The sequence below is a fragment of the Patagioenas fasciata genome, chromosome 13 (genome assembly GCF_037038585.1).
Source record: "Patagioenas fasciata isolate bPatFas1 chromosome 13, bPatFas1.hap1, whole genome shotgun sequence".
NCBI classification, from domain to species: domain Eukaryota; kingdom Metazoa; phylum Chordata; class Aves; order Columbiformes; family Columbidae; genus Patagioenas; species Patagioenas fasciata.
In genome coordinates, this window is record NC_092532.1 from 8,419,177 (window position 1) to 8,434,924 (window position 15,748).

The 15,748-nt window shown below is 53.4% G+C and overlaps 1 protein-coding gene across 8 annotated transcripts in view; it reads right to left on the reverse strand.

Annotated features, from left to right (window-relative positions):
* Positions 1-1,975: 1,975 nt before the first annotated feature.
* The window catches only part of LOC139829081 (uncharacterized), an 80,773-nt gene continuing 67,000 nt past the window's right edge, over positions 1,976-15,748 (reverse strand). For 2 of the 8 annotated variants that reach the window (XM_071814500.1, XM_071814501.1), the window contains exons 4-6: positions 11,824-12,057; positions 10,756-10,900; positions 9,456-10,132 (exon numbers count right to left, since the gene is read on the reverse strand). In XM_071814500.1, the coding sequence (XP_071670601.1) occupies positions 10,008-10,132; positions 10,756-10,900; positions 11,824-12,057 (504 nt within the window). In that variant the 3' untranslated portion in view covers positions 9,456-10,007. Of the gene's footprint in view, positions 3,234-9,455; positions 10,901-11,823; positions 12,058-15,748 lie in introns of those variants that run through there. The other 6 variants (XR_011741324.1, XR_011741322.1, XM_071814498.1 and 3 more) reach the window with 6 other exon arrangements.

A 15,748-nucleotide genomic window follows, 5' to 3' on the forward strand; every position in this document is an offset into this window, starting at 1 on the left:
TGCACAGGGAAGCTGAAGCAGAGATAAGTTAAGGTCTTGCTGGCGACTATGTGAATGCATAAATAGCTTGTGCAGCAGCAGCCGCTGTATTTGGAGCATCATTGGACACACCAATGGCTGTTTGTGCTGCCGAACGTCCAGCCGAGACCGTGGCACATCAGCTGTGGTATACACGAGGGGTAGCTGCAAACATCCACACACAGGTAACAAACCCACAGGTCCCAGTGTCACCTGTGACAGCCGGTGGCAGGAGGGACCCGAGTGACCCGGGGTTGTGCCCCGGAGCCAGCACTGGCTGTTTCTGTGCGGGGGCGGCTGTGGGATGGTGCTGCTGCCCTCAGCCCCCCTGTACCCACACTGAACACTGTTTCCAGCAGCCATCCTAAACAGCCAAGTTTTAGAAAAAACTGATTGTGCTTTTGCACATGGAAAATGGGGAAACTCCCTGGACAGGGCAGACTTTAAATCCTAATTTTCTTTGCTTTCTTATGTCATGTTGTCTAGATGTGTCCCATGCTCATGGCCTGAGGTCCAGCTCCTTAACACACCTGATGTTTTTGGGTGGTATTTTAAATGGAGAACTCTCCAAGTAGCTGAACTGTTTAATAGCTTACACGTCTGTATGTATGCGGTTTTGTGGAGCAGAGAGTTGCTCACAAGGGTCTTAGATCCAGCATGCGAGATGACATCTCAGTCTGATGGCTGCAAGATGAAGTAAGCCAAACGTACACTGGAAATAAAGCACGTGCATGAGCAGCCAACTCTTGCAGAGTGAACGGAACACTGCAGGAGACAGTGTGGACATGGAACACAGGGCTGGGCTGCTCGTTTCCGCTCTGTTCCCCGGTTCCTGATCCCACAGCAGACGCTGGTTCTGGCGGGGCCAGCAGACCCTGAGCAGTGGGTGCCGGGGTTGTCGGCGCTGACTGAGCCGCACCGAGGGTCTGGGGTTTACCCTGCACGCAGGGTGAGCTGGGGCTGCGTGTCCATCAGTGTCTGTGGGGACCAGGGACACAAACGCCTTCTGAAACTCTTTGGTTTGCAAGCTAGAATTTTCCATGGTGAGCCTTTGTGTGAAGGTGCATTTAATTCAAGTGCTTGATTAACCTCCTTTCAGCTATTCCTGAGTTATAGAATGAGTGGAAAAACACTTGCATGCGAAAAATCACTAGTGTTAAAAATAATTCTAACCACAGGAAAAATAACAAAATAACCAGACTGTATCCTCGTGTGGCCTGAATGTTTCCGAGAAACAAACACTTGTGAATACAACAAAAGTGCTTTTGAGAATGCTCAGGTGGTCTATGCGAGGCCGTCGGGCCGGGAGGGAGCAGGGAAAGAAGGAAAAAGAAAGGGGTGTGTGGGGGTGAAGTAAAGCCAGCGCGAAAGCCACTCTAATCCCTGCGGTCGGCGCAGGGACACCGGACGCCGCGATGGAAGCTCTGCATTCCGATCCGGCCCCGGATCCCTCCGCGCCCTGCCCCGCCCCCGCGTTGCCGGCGCCGCCCGGCAGGGGTCGCCCTCGGCCCGCGTTGCGCGCGCGGCGTGACGGCTCCTCCCGGCGGCCCCAGCGGCACCTTTGTTCTCCCGGGCCGCGGGGCCCCTGCTCGGAGTCCGGGGCGCTGCCCAGCGCTGGGCGGGCGGCCCCGCGGGAGCGGAGCCCGGGCCGCCCCGGGTGGCTGGACGGCGGGAGCCGGCCGAGGGGACCCGGTGCCGCAGACACCGCCCGCCCGCCCAGCAGCACCGCGGGGCTGGGGACCGTGTCCCCCGACCCGCCGCCTGCCAGGGCCCTCCCGGAACGCGCGGTTTCCCCTTCGGTCACAGCGGGAGCCGTGCGTCGGGCCCGGTGGCGCTGCGCGGTGGCGGCGTCTGTTGCCCGGTGCCTGTTGCCCGTGCCCAGTGCCCGTGCCCGGTGTGCGGTGCCGGTGCCGCCGCTGCGGCGCTGCCCGGGGCCGGGCAGGGGAGCGGTTCCCAGCAGAGCGGCCGCCGCCCGCGCTCATGAAAGGGAAAACAGGAGCAGAACTCGCGTTCGTGGAATTTTAATGAGCCTGAAAGGTTATTTCTCTGCGGTTCTGGTGATAATTTCCAATTCTCTCTGTTCATAGGAAGCCAGCACCTCTGGTCTAATCACACGTGGGTGCTGTCGGAGGCACAGTCTGTGTTTGGCTGGTGAGGAATATCAAGAAACATAAATTATCAATAGCGTGGTCAGAATCTACAGGGGAGAAAAAACAAACAGGGAAGTCTTGCATGGCTTTGCATTCTGCAATGAAAATTATCTCATTATCCTTTCCAGGGTCTCAGCCAGCTACTTGAAAAATACTTATTAAAAAAACATTGTAGCTCTTGGGAGAGGGTCCCCTCCAGAGAATGGAGAAAAATAACTGGATGTGTAAAAATAGAGTGGAAGGAAACAGCTACACTGGCAAAAATAAGGAGGAACCTGCCCCACTGTTCCCAGTACAAGCAAAGCTGAATCAGATCCACCTCTGCCTCTCCAGCTGTCTGCTTGTTCTGGACACCTGGACAAGGCGGGGGTGTCCAGGCACTTGGTGCCTGTGGTGCCTCCCCAGCCTGTCATGGTCACAGAACGTGGTCCCTTGATGATTCATCCACTTACAGCGACTGAGCTGCTGGGACATGCATGGTGCACCTGGACTGTTCCATCTGAATTGGCTCTGGGCGCCTCCCAAACCAACAACAACAGCGCATGGGATAGGAGAAGGGGAAAGCAGGGAGGCCAGAAACCAGGGAGCTGGATGAGGGGAACAAGGGTCTTGTGTGGGGAGCACAGGAGAACCCCCACAGGGTGGGCAGGCACAGGAATGCAGAAATAGAGGCAGAAAGAGAGGATCCTCATGCCCTTCCTTTCCTTGAGGTTAAGCTTAAGTCTCTGGCCAAAAAGAAATGAGTAGTCTAAGATGCAGAAAAGATAAAAACCAGGAGAAACTAAGTTGATACCACATAAGTGCTACACAGGAAGCTTTGTTAACCCCACTGGCACAGCAATCATTGGAGAAAAACACATTCGTAGGGGCGATGCAGGGGGACTGACTGCCAAGGGAGGAAGTCCTGCATTTACCATCTCTCGATGTCTCCATGTCCGGCTGAACGCCCTTGTGATGCTGCCTTTGTCACACAGGTCACTGCATCCCACAGTCACACTCACACCCGTCTTGGCTACAGATACAGACGGTCAGATTGCACGATCCCTCCCTGCTCGCTCTCTGAATCTACAGAAACGAAATGCAAAAAAGGACTGAGAGAACACGCTGTTATTTGTGTTCTTTGATACCAATATCAGCATTTATCTGCAGGGCTCCAGCTGCGTTCTCTGGTTGGGTGCTTGTGCCAAGCGGTGGGAGGTGGGCAGAAGCCCCCGACAGAACCACAGAGCCGTAGTGTCTGCTCCTTGGCACCAAACCGTGTTGGCTGGAGTGCTGCACCTGTCCCTTGGCCACCTGGGCTGTCACTCTCCCGTGGCCTGTGTGACAGTGGCCTTTGTGCTTGAACGTGACATGGAGCTGGGATCCGAAGGAGTCCTGGCGATGGGTGCAGGTGCCCGTGTTGGCCAGCGGGTGCTGTGCGGAGGGAGGTTGCATGTCCAGGTTGTTCGCGCGGTTCTGCCCGCCTGGGCTCTGCCTGCAGCATTGCGCAGCCTGTCCGGCGGGGCTGGGGCTCCAGGGCAGACATGCTGGGGATAGGACAGGGCTGCAGTGTTGAGAAGCTCATCTTAACTCATTTCTTGTTTTTCAGATGTTTAGCAGCTGTCCCTGATCTTGAAGGTACAAGACACAGCCTGGTGGTCTTAACCCCACTGAAGTTCTGGGGCATTTGCACTTAATTTCAAGTTTTTGCTCACAGTCCCAGCTGCTATTGCTCTGTTCCCCCCTGAGGAGCGAGGCCTTGGGGCTCTACTAGATAAAACCAGATATAGATGGAGAGATGGTTCTATGGAAATGTTTGCTCAGTGCCCAGGAGCAGCCCAACAGGCAAACTGGCTGTTAAGAATTATTAGGAAAATAATGGAGAGCAGATCACAGTTATGCCACTGAATAGATCTGTAGTGGAAACTGCATTGTGATTACCATATGCAGCTCTGGTCTGCCTCTCTCAAGAAAAAAGGAGTTGGAAGGGTTTCAGAGAAGAGCAACAAGGGTGATCAAATACAAAGAATATTTTCCATATGAGGAAAAAGTAGATGATAGCTTGGAAAAGAAATGACTGAAGAGGATTAGAAAATCAAGTTTGGCATATAGAGGTTGTCTGCAGTATGATTTTTCATTGTCCCTTCAGTGTAAGAACCAGCAACACTCAAACTAGCAGGTAATAACTACAAAACAAAACCAGTTTTTTAATGTCATGCTATGTCAGACTGCTTCACACAGGGTATGGTGAGCTCCCAAAATGTATATGCATTAAAAAAATAAATGTTTTAATGGGAGAAAAAAAAGTCCACTTCCATTGATTAAATGCAGCCCCCGCTGGGCTCCACAGCAGCAGAGCTCATGTCAGCCCCGTCCCCGTGTCGGTGTCCCTGACCTGCCCGGGGTGGGTGTCAGGCAGGACCTGCACTCAGTGGCTCTCACCATGTAATTCCCACCACAGGAACGTGGGGGCCCAAGGGAGACGTGGGGCCTGTCCCAGGAGCTCTCAGCCGTGTCCCGTGGGAGGGTGGGGGCTGGAGCAGGTCAGGGCTGCATGGCCACGCTGGTCACTCGGATGCAGTTTGGGCACAGGGAACCCTCGCCACAACGGCAGCTCCTGGAGAGTGGCTCCCATAGATGGTTGTGCCAAGTCCTTCTCCAACAGCATCTACTACTTCGAGCTTTAATCTGCTTCTAACACTAGCGACTGTTGGGTAGTTTTCCAGCAGGCTGTGTGTTGACCAGGGCTGCGCAAGCATGCTGCTCCTCTTTTGGTCTGCTGGAGCACTGGGTTTGGCCAGAACAACTGATATCTGTCAGGAGCTGGTGTGAGAACCTATGATAAGCTGTGGAGAGCGAGATGGATCACTGTGGCTTCCTGGTGAGTGCAAAACTGCATTTATTTCTGGTACGCACAGTATCGGGCTCTCTGTCACATTTCTCATCTTCATGTGGAATTTGGGCAGCCGTCATTCCCACAAGACAACTTCAAATGAATGAAATGACTATTTTTCATGTTACACAACATGATTCCAAAAATCCCAGTGCAGATGCACTAGCTAGACTCCGAGAATCAATCACCAAATTGCACCATCTCCTTCTGGAGCAAGCTGCCAGTGGAGAAACTGAAAACAGGCTTTGTAGCTATATTGGAACTTCACAGTCAATTTTAAGCCTCTTAGGCAGTATTATACAGAATACAAGTTCATGCTGAGGGCTATCGACGCCAGTATGTGCCAAGCTGCAGGAACACCTGTGCCATGGCTGGTGTGACAGCGCGTCCCTGCCCCAGCAGCGCGGCAGATCACAGAGCCGCTGCCCGGGTTTTCGCCTCAGCATCCTTCACATTGCCATCCTGCAAAGGGAGTGTGCAGCCACAGGGTGAAATGCACCAGGAAACAGCAGCATCTTCAAAACGCACAAAGGGATTAGCGCAGTCTGAAAGAGCCGCGTGCTGCCCTCTGCTCGGGGTGCGGAGCTGCTGCCTGCTGGGCCCGGGCTGGACGAGGCGAGTGTTGGATGCGTCAGATGCATCCAGATGCTGCTTTCCCAGGTCAGTTGTGCTTGTCAGCGCACTCCGTGTCAGAGTAATTCCACATCCTTGCAGTGTAAATCCTGAGTTCTCCCTCATGCAGCCATGGTGCTAGGGAATGGCTGCAGGGTGGAATGCAAGACTATACTTCGAATATTGGTAATTAATTAAGAGCAGGTGCTGTGTGTTAGAGCAGCAGGCAGCATTCAGTGCTGCAGCCGTGCTTTGGCAGCACTGGTGACTGATGTCCTGTGTGTGTAGTGTCAGAGTAAGAAGCAAATTGCTGTTTATACAGTCTGTGTTGTCACCAGCCTGCCCTGTGCTTTTGTCCCTTCTCACAGTGACCTTGTACCACAACTGCTCCCATTTGCCAGAGTTCCATGAACACCCCCAGTATGTGGAACTGCTGGGGTGCATTGTAGGTCTTCTTAAAGCATCCTGATGGGTGACCCTTTAGCCAAGTCCTTTCCTGCTGCTCTCCCAACACAAGGAAAACACATCAGACAACCCAAGGTGACGTCCCTGGGCACCTGTAAAGCATTGCTCTGTGGGCAGCACAGGCAGAGCTGCTCCTGGGGGCAGCTGCTTGGGGCTGTTCCGCTGTCACCTCAAGCGGTGTCCCCACTTTGTCACACACGTCCCACTCTGCTGCACACCGTGCTCTGCAGCCATCCAGCAGTCACAAATCCTCCCCTTTTTGATCATGCAGCAACTCCCCCCCACTATTATTTTTGTGTACCTTCCACTGCAAAAATGAACAGGCCAATACTGAGCTGCAAAGAATGTTCAGCAGCATTTCCCTTTCATTTCTGTTAGATCATCCTGTTTAGTGGCAGACAATGGTAATCAGCCAAATATATTAGAAGTATGGTTTTAGTGAGGGTGGGTCTGCCTAGCCTGCTTCCACATGGTAACCAAGAACGCAGTGAGTGAAAGGGGCCCCAGCTATGGTTTGGAAATGCTCCCCTATTTCTGGAGTTTGTTAGTACAATAGCAAAATTACGGACTAGAACACTTTCCATTGCTTGCTTTCATTCTGAATTAAAGACCATCTACTGAAGACTCTCACTTCAAAAAACAGCCAGGCACTTTCTAATATCAAGCAAAATGCCTGAAGAATAAATTGCTCCTATCAGAAATAAAGCATTTTAGTTCTGCCAGAAGCAGAGAGATCTGTGTTTCTAAGTCTCTCCAAAGGCAAGTCCATCTTTCCTGCTTTCCTCTCATTTTCTTTTGAAGCACAAAGCCTGCATACTGCAGCGCTGTGATTGGATTCAGCTTTGGAGCAGTGTAATTGTAAATATTCATTGGAATCCAAACTGGTTTTCCCAAGTCTCTCTTGAAGGCTCTGCAGCTACACAAACAGCCACGGCTCCACGTGAGCCGCACAGCCCGGGGGCTGCCGGTTCTCCACAGCCCCACAGGCTGCTCTTCAGAGGCTGCACAGACAGGAATCAGCCTCACAGCCCATTTTTGCCAATGCTCTGCTGTTTTCTTTATTCCCTCTTTAACGTTTGTGCTGTAGCACAAGTCTCAGACCCAGGTACTGGTCCGCACAGCTACCACTGTTCCCTTGCCGGCGGTGCCCGCTGGCTGTCTCATGCTTCTGGCCCTGTCTGTCTGTCCCATGCTTCTGGCCCTGTCTGTCTGTCCCGTGCTTCTGGCCTCATCTGTCTGCTGCCAATGCTGGGGTGTCTGTGTGAGCTGCCGTGTCCTCCTACACAGTGTGTGGTATATTGAGTGTGGTATATGGCTGTGCACATTCCAGCCTCCCACTGAGGACCCTTAAATCCAGGCGGGTGCTGCTTAGAACAAACATGCTGCTGCTCAGCATGGGGCTCTGTGGGGACAACGTGCATCTCCCGCAAGATGCGCTGCTGTTACTGAGAAAGCGGATGGATCCACCGCTGAGACCTCGGCAGTTCTGCCTCTCCAGCTGCTGCAGCTCCACGACCGACTCCAAGAGCAGGAGGGAGGCAAAGGGCAGGAGCTTCCTGCAGCCACGGAGGAGCAGAGGCGAGACGTTTCCATGGGCCAGCCACTGCACAGCAGCACACGGCATCGTGCTCCCTCGCTCTGCTGGTGGTCTCTGACTGACGGCCATGTCGCACACAATTCATTTTCAGGGCAGCACATGTAAGAAACTGCACATTCTGCTGAGGAAGGAAATTGAATCCAAAAGTTCTGATAGCAAATCTGTGCTCCCATCTCTGCCTCACTGGCTCGTGTTCACCACCACGGGTGGGACAGCAGCGCTCAGGCCAAAGCTCACGGCACAGCACCACATGTCACACAGATGGGGTGTCGGAGCCTTCGTCACCCACTGACACCCTTCAGGCTCTACTTGTTCTTTCCAGCAGACGTCAGAACGTGTTGGCTGCTGGATGACCCTGGGCCCTGCAGGCCAGGGCTCTCGGGGGAGCAGACAGGGGCTCTCCAGCCTTTTGAGCCCCAGGATCGACACCCAGTGGGAGCAGCGCAGGGTCCCTGGCAGGAGAACACACCAGGCCCTTCGCTGCACAGAAACCTTCCTGGCACGAGCTGGAAGCACCGTCCTGCCTTTCCAGCTCCATTTCCAAAGCAGCACGAGCAGTGTTCTTCAAAGCTCCTGCTATGATGATTTATCCAGGTCACGGTGAGGACAGCTGGCTAACTGAGGTTAACAGCTTTCTTGGTTTCATTTCAAAAAGACATTAGCATGGGGGCTGTATTAAACAACGATATGCCAAATCCTGATTCATTCACCATGAGAGCTCATGGTCAGGTGGGGACCCAGCTGACAGGCAGGGCTGTGCTGCGAGCCTTTCTGCAAAGGGCAGGACCATAACTCATGCTCCTGGTGCTAAATCACCCCGACACTCCTTGCAGAGGCTTCTGGGATCTACAGCCTCCGACAGGCATCCCAGGACCACGGCCGTGGGAGCCCAGAGCCTCCAAACCAGGAGAGTTATCAGCAACTTGTCTGGCTCAAAAAAAAGAAAAAAACCAAAGCAAACCAAGATTGGGGCCCTTCTGTCTGGAAACAGGATGATGGAAAGGAAACATGACAGAGGTCTGTAAAATCCTAAGTGTCACAGGGGAGGTGACTAAAGAATGACTGTTTGTGGTCTCTTCCAATAAAATAACAGAAATTGTGAAGGGACAGGTTCAAAATGAACAAAAGGAGGTGGCTCTGTGTCCCACACATGCCCAGGCAGTGGTACTCGATGCTACACGACATTGTAAAAGCCGGATAATATCTGAGTTACAGATCTAGTTTGATGAGTTATGGAGGAAGATTCCTCAAGGACTGTTGAAGGCTCCTTTGGGACTCAGGAAGGAGGTGGGCGAGCACCTGGGGCAGTGTCACCAGCTGCCCCTGGTTTCTGTGTGGAAAAGTGCTTTTCCCAGGCATGGGGATAAGCTGCTATGTGCACTGACACAGAACTGGGTGGAACACTGTTCTGACCCAGAATTGTATTATATTTTATGTAATGGGGCTTTATGTTCAGTACTTTAATTAGAAATTTTGTAAGAGAAAGTTTAGAGCTGGGCTGTTTTATCTGTCAATTTCTCACCAAAACGAGCAGGAGGTTCAGCTGAACTGAGTATAAAGAGATGGAGGGATGGGAAGGAACTAAGACAGTGTAACTGTAAGAAGAAACAGAAGTGTGATTCCTGCCCTGCCACACTGTCCTTGCACAAATCAATACCTGGTCACCTCTATATACGTGAGAACAAAATGCAGGCATGCACTGACACACTCATTTGTTCACACCCAGGGACAAAGACATGCAAACTTCCCACTCCCAGCCCTCCCGTGGGCTCACAGCACGTCCAGCCCACACTGTGCTGGCTCTTCACACACAGAGAACAATGGATGACTTGGCAGCAAACGGAACAACATCTCTTTTATTTTCCTTCAAATGCAATAAACAAAATAATTGCATCATGTTCATATATGATGCAGTGTGTATATTTTTTGTATATGTTCATATTCATATAACATCTTCATCATCACCAAATTAAGTGAAATAAAATGTTTCCGCTTTGGATAGTAAGGGACTCACCCCATTTTAAAATGCTACCCCTGAGCTGCTGCTCAGACAAACCAGCTGTGCTGAGCTCATTCCAACTGTCCAGCATGCTGGTACCTGGGATTCCAACATCAGGAGTGCCTGCTTTAGTCTTCCAGACACTGGGAACATTTAACTATTAAGTTGTTAAAATAGACATAATTTTTTGGGCTAATAGGGTGCTGAAAGAGATGGGAAGTGCTGCTGTGGAGGACACAGGTGCAGCGGGCGATTCTGCCGCGTGCAGCAGCAGCGGCAGCACGCATTCCCAGGTCAGCGCTCTTTGCTGTTTGCCACCTGGATCTCAGTGGCAGCTTGTGGCCAAAATCTGCTCAGGACCAGCGGTGCCCAAGGGGACGTCGGGCAGCCTGTGGCTGCGAGATGGGGAGCAGCACACTCTGCAAGCAGGGTGACATGAATTCACTGTCTGAGCATATGCTCCAACTCGCGGCAGCCGTGGGGATGGGACGAGGAGCTGCAGCAGGGCCGGGCAGACAGAGCTGGCATGGGGACAACGGGCACCTGCACTGCACAGGCCTCCTCTCGAGTTTCACCCCAGTTGTCTACATGTCCTGCAGCAGGCTGAGGATTTCATCCCCAGCAGCAGAGCTGACAGGTCTGGCCAAGCCTCATCTCCTGCTCCCTGCACATCGCTGCACCCGCAGCCAGGACAGCGCTGTCCAGGAGGCACTGTCTCTGCTGGCCACCCCGCTCCCTTCTCACCGAGGTCAACAGCAGGAGCAGCACCCAGCATGTCTGTGCATCACAGCAGTCACTCCCACAAATCAAGCACAATCCCAGCACCTATTTACAGTCAGCAGAGCCGCAGCTGCCTCCCAGTTCCCTGGACTTTCCCCTCCTCACTGGGAGTTGAGAAACTCTGCTTTCCCATCTGTAGCCCTTCCTTATGCTGCTACATAAATGAGAACAGTAGATTGTCAGTGCTGCTGTGAATGCGTTCAATGAAGTTCCCTTCCCAGGCTGGGCTGCCGAGCGAGCGCGGGCTGGTGTCTTCCCCTACCTGCATGGGGCCCCTCCTGCAGCTGGCGGCTGGTGTCTGGGTCCGGGCTGAGCTGCTGGATCCGGCTGCGTTTCTGCTGCGGTTCTGCCTGCCGCTCCCTCTGCCTGGTCTGCAGTTGATAGATCCTCTGCTCTTGAGCATCCAGCTATTGACCCGCCCAGGGAAAGAAAGAAAAAATGGAAAAAAAAATCAATTAATACTAAACGGCTTAACAAAACCCCGAACAGCACAGGCCTGATGCTGCTGGGGGTGGGGATTGTTGGGAGGAGACACCCCCACACACATTAGCTGCAAAAACCTGATGTTCTGGGGACAGGAAGCCAATATGGTAGGTGTGATCTGACACGGACGCCCGCGGCAGCTGCGGTATGTCCAGGTCGGGGAAGGCAGAGGCTCTGCTGCAGCGGGTACCTGCCTCTGCTCGCCGAGGGGGTGTCACACAGCCTGGGTGAGGGCAGCAAAGAGCAACTGGGCAAAACCAAAGTTATCCTAAGCAGTAACTGAATAGCCAGCTTCTGATCAGGCTGTGTGCTCCTCTGTCCTGTGCTAATGCCCTTTAAGGCATTTCCCCCATGGCTGCCATCGCAGGATGAAGGGGCCGGGGACCCCAGCCAGCCACCCCTCATCCTGCCAGGACAGGGCTGGGCTTGCACGGCTTGACATTTTCGCATGGTGTCCCAGCTGTAAAGAGTTTAGAGAAGGAGGGAGCAGTAAAGGATCATGAACGTCAGCCAAGGAACAATTAGCATGACAAGCCTCAAGTATCGATCCTGGAGCTAACAGTGCTGCAGCAGCTGCAGTGGAGTGGCTCCTGGCCACTGGCCCCGATTCCTTCGCAAGGGACATCCCCAGGATGCTGCTCCCCTTGTGACAGGCGAGAGGAGCTGTGTCTGGGGGGTGCAAATGCCTGGGGCTGGGGCTCTGCCCCAATCATGGTGGGGAGGCTAGAGAAAATGCTGGCCACACAGCCCGGGAATTTATCTGCTCAGTGTTTGAAATTCAGCATTAAGAGACCTCGGAGCTGCTGGCCAGGGCTGTGTGATGTGTTGCCATAACCGAGGGTCCTACCTGCTGCCAAGCGATCACTGCAGCTGAGAACAGCGCGCTGCTCTTATCGCTCAGGAGCGACTGCAGCAGCCTCGTTTCATGGGGAAGGAGCTCTCCAGAGCTGCCCAGTAACACAGTGAGGGAACGTGCAGGGGACAGACATCGCAGACATCTCACCGAGATGCCCAGGCCCACCTGTGCGTGCCCCTCGGAGCTGCTGAGCACGACTGAGCCACCAGGAGCACCAGGGACATCCTGCAACACACACAGCGACCGAGGGGACTAATTAATGTTCACTGTCTTACTAAACCTAGAGAGAATTTCGATATTAATTAAATGCTAACTGATTAGTAAAACATATTTACTGAAGATTGTCACCCAACTGTCAACATTCAATAAATACATTAATAATCAATTTGCATGTAATTAACATAAAATGACATTAATGTCTACATTAAAGATGTATTGGAGACATTGTTATTAGCACAGTAGCCTGCCGTCCTCCAAGCTGTATTCTGTATGCAGGTGATGCTTTCAAACACTGTGAAAAAGGTCATAGCTGTCCAGCAAAACACTCTCGGAAAGAAAAAAGAAACCATTTAAATTCTGAGTGGATCTGAGTGTGTGTGTGTGCTCGCACGCCGGTACGGTGCAATAGCAGAGCCCATCTCTGTGCTACGGGACGCAGCAGTGAGCGCTGAGGCTGCTCCCACTCCAGCCAGAGATGGTCTGCACGTCCTCAGCTTTGCCTCAGTACTAATGTATCTGAGTCTTCTCAGTCTAGGGAGACTCCCCAAGACTGTGTGTGGTTATTTCTTCTGTATTTGCCAGTGATCAGAACAAGCACCAGGGCAGGGAGGGCAGCACCTCATTGCCAGGCGCAGACACGTTCCTCCCGTGAGGCACAGGCTGATGCTCTGTGCCGTGAGCCAGGCTCCTGGGCTGAGGTGCCACATCCCTCCCGCAGCCCCAAACACAACCTTTCCACAGCAGTGCCTGATGAACAGCCAGGACACCCCTGGAGGTGCTGCGGAGCCCCGTCACCACAAGCAGCTGCACCACGGGTACAGGGACACAGCAGCTGGGGCTGCCCCTCGGCACAGTGCGGTCAGGGACAGCAGGGAGCTGGGCTGCGCGGAGACACCGTGCCCTTGGCGGGAGGTCGGGCACCAGCAGCTGGCACTGGGGCGGGGGGTGCCCATGGCCGCGAGCTCACTGTGCTCCATCCATGGGCTGCCCTGTGGTGGGGGAGAGACAGAAGGAACTGGTGTCTCCTCTGCACGCAGGACAAACAGCCCCTTCCCCAGGTGTGGGGCAGGTAAGGGGGTTTTAGAGGCACAACAATTCTAGGACGTTCAATGCAAGGAGGGTCCCCACCAGGCCCCTGCCCCAGAAGCGCCCGTGGCCACAGGGGGTGGCGCGTGGCTGCACGGAGCAGCGTCTGCCTTGGGCATGAGTTGGCGGAGTGGCCATACGTGTCCGAGCAGCTCTGCCTGCCCAAGCCACCGCAGCCCTGCCAGCCCTGCGGACCAGCCCACCACTCCTCTGCCCCCACACACACATGAAGCGATTTGCTTGCAGCAGGAGAGAAGGTGCCATGTTTAGGGTGAACGTCCCCCACCCCCACTCCTTCTCTTCTCATTTAAGTGGAATCAATTGTGCCATTTCTGCTTTGCTTTTCAAAAGCAATTACTTTCATGTCATTTCTACAGACATTCACAGAGAGCAAGAGAGTGAGGGCTTGATTATCCCCCCTCCCATCCCCATCCTGTGGCTTCCGCAGTGGCGGTGAAGTATTAAATTAAATGAGGTGTCTATGGAGCGGCGATGGTTTCAGGTCAGAGGCGCTATGGAAAGCTGTATGCTGCACTGCTCCTGTATATGTAAATGGATATATTAAAACCACTGATGTCAACTTGCAGCACTCATCTCCTCTGCTCTCGGGTGATCAAAGCTGATTGCAGAGGCAATTACTGCAAAGGAAAAGAAAATCACGGCCTCCTGCTCATCCCTGAGCTACCAGAGTTTAATTGCTTAGTGTAGCTGAAGCTGCCTCTCCATCTCCCTGGTGTGTGCACACATGTGGGAGCAGCACATGCCATGGAACACGGACAGGAATGGACATTTTTGGGGTTGGGCAGTGAGAAGAACCCCAAGCAGGGGAAGACCACAACATGAAAAATAACAATGCTTAAAAATGAATTAAACCACTACAGCAGGCAGGGCTGTATCCTAGCAAGCTGCTGGATCGATAACACAGGGAGAAAATCAGGGCAGCATAATACATGCCCATTAGACAGCCCCTCTCATTCTCTACTCTTTGGTCCTAGATTCACAGTGAGACTCCTTCAGCCTTTTACAGGCTACAGCTAATCAGGCTCCCAAATCCTTGTGACGTAGATCAGAATTGTGACCCCTGTTTTACAGCTGAAATGATCTGAAAGAAAGGTATCGGTGCCTGCCCAAAGTCCCGACTCCTCACTCTGGTCTTGCCTCCGTATTTCACATGCGCTTCACATGAGCACCAGCAAAGGCAGGGGACATCGTGGTGTAACCACAGCGCTCGACCGAGTCCCGTCAGCAGCGTTCAGAAACCAGCCTGAGCTGTCAGCTGCGTCGGGTGACCCAGTGCTGCCCAGACCATGGCTGTGGGTTCGAACGGCTCCTGTTGCTGAAGCACGGAGAGCGAGGTGAAGCTGGCGCCTCCCCACGTGCACCCTACCCTTGTCCCCGTGTGCATCCCACCCGCCTCCCTGCACTCCCGTGTCCCTGGACCGCACACCAACGTCCCTTCACGTGTGGTGCCCAGTCCCCTGCAAAGCAGATGGCATCAGTGATACAAGGGTTGTCGAGGGACGGTCACAGGTGGCCTCGAGACCCCTGATACTTCTCTGTGACCGTAAGCACCGCTGTGGAAGTAGTGGCACCACTCACACCAGGCAACAGAGACCCCAAGAATCTGCCCTCTGCTGTAATGGAGTTCTCTCGAATGGCTCCCATCCCTGTTCAGCCTCAGTGAGGCCGAGTGGCTCCCTGGGACAGCTGTCCTCCCCAGGGAAGGACAGACAGACACAGAGAAAAACAAATGCTGCAGTGCATGGTCAGAACAATATCCAGCAGCAATTCCCTCTCTAAGGCAGATGAACGGAAACACCTAATGACAAGGGCAGCTCTGCCATCCCATGACTGCATTTGGGAACCACTTGCTAGGAAGTGTTTACAAAATTGTAAGTGCTAAGTTACTTTTTCTTCTGAATATTTGACCCTTGAGGGTTTCACTTTTGCACTTTTCTCCTGAAGCACTGGAAAGTAAAGTATAATTTTTTTAAACTGCAGACAAAGCCTGGGACTGTGTTCTCCCCGCTTGATTCTACAACTGGAGCTTCAAAAAACCCACAGAAAATCATGAAACCCAGAAGGAAATCCTGTGATCTGCTCAGGCTGCAGGAACGCCGGGAGCCTGGGGCAGCGCCTGCCCAGGGCCGGGCTCTGCCTCGCGTTCTCCTCCCTGCCTCACCAATCTCTATTTTCAGCCCAAAGATGTAATTCTTTTTTTTTTTTTATGAGCTGCCTGTCTCTTTTTGTTTAGCCCAGAGTGCTCAGAGCCCTTCCCCCACCTCCTTTGCCACTGCTGCTGCTGGTTTTATTCAATTCAACACTTGAGGGAACTGCAGATGAAATGTCTCTGAATCTAAATTGCCAGCGATAGATCTAACAGCCTTTTTCCCGCTCTCCTCCCCAAACTCCCCGCAGCCCGAGTGCTCCAGCGTGGTGCCTCTGCTCCGCTGGGCAGAGCAGCGTCAGGACGGGGCAGCGGAGCAGCTCATGGCGACGCCCGAGCGGTGCCAACCCGGGACGGGTGGTGAGGCAGAGCCCAAACGAGCCCAACAGGCCCCTGCACAGGCACATCACATCCTGCTCATGGCCACCTGCACAGGGCCCTGCG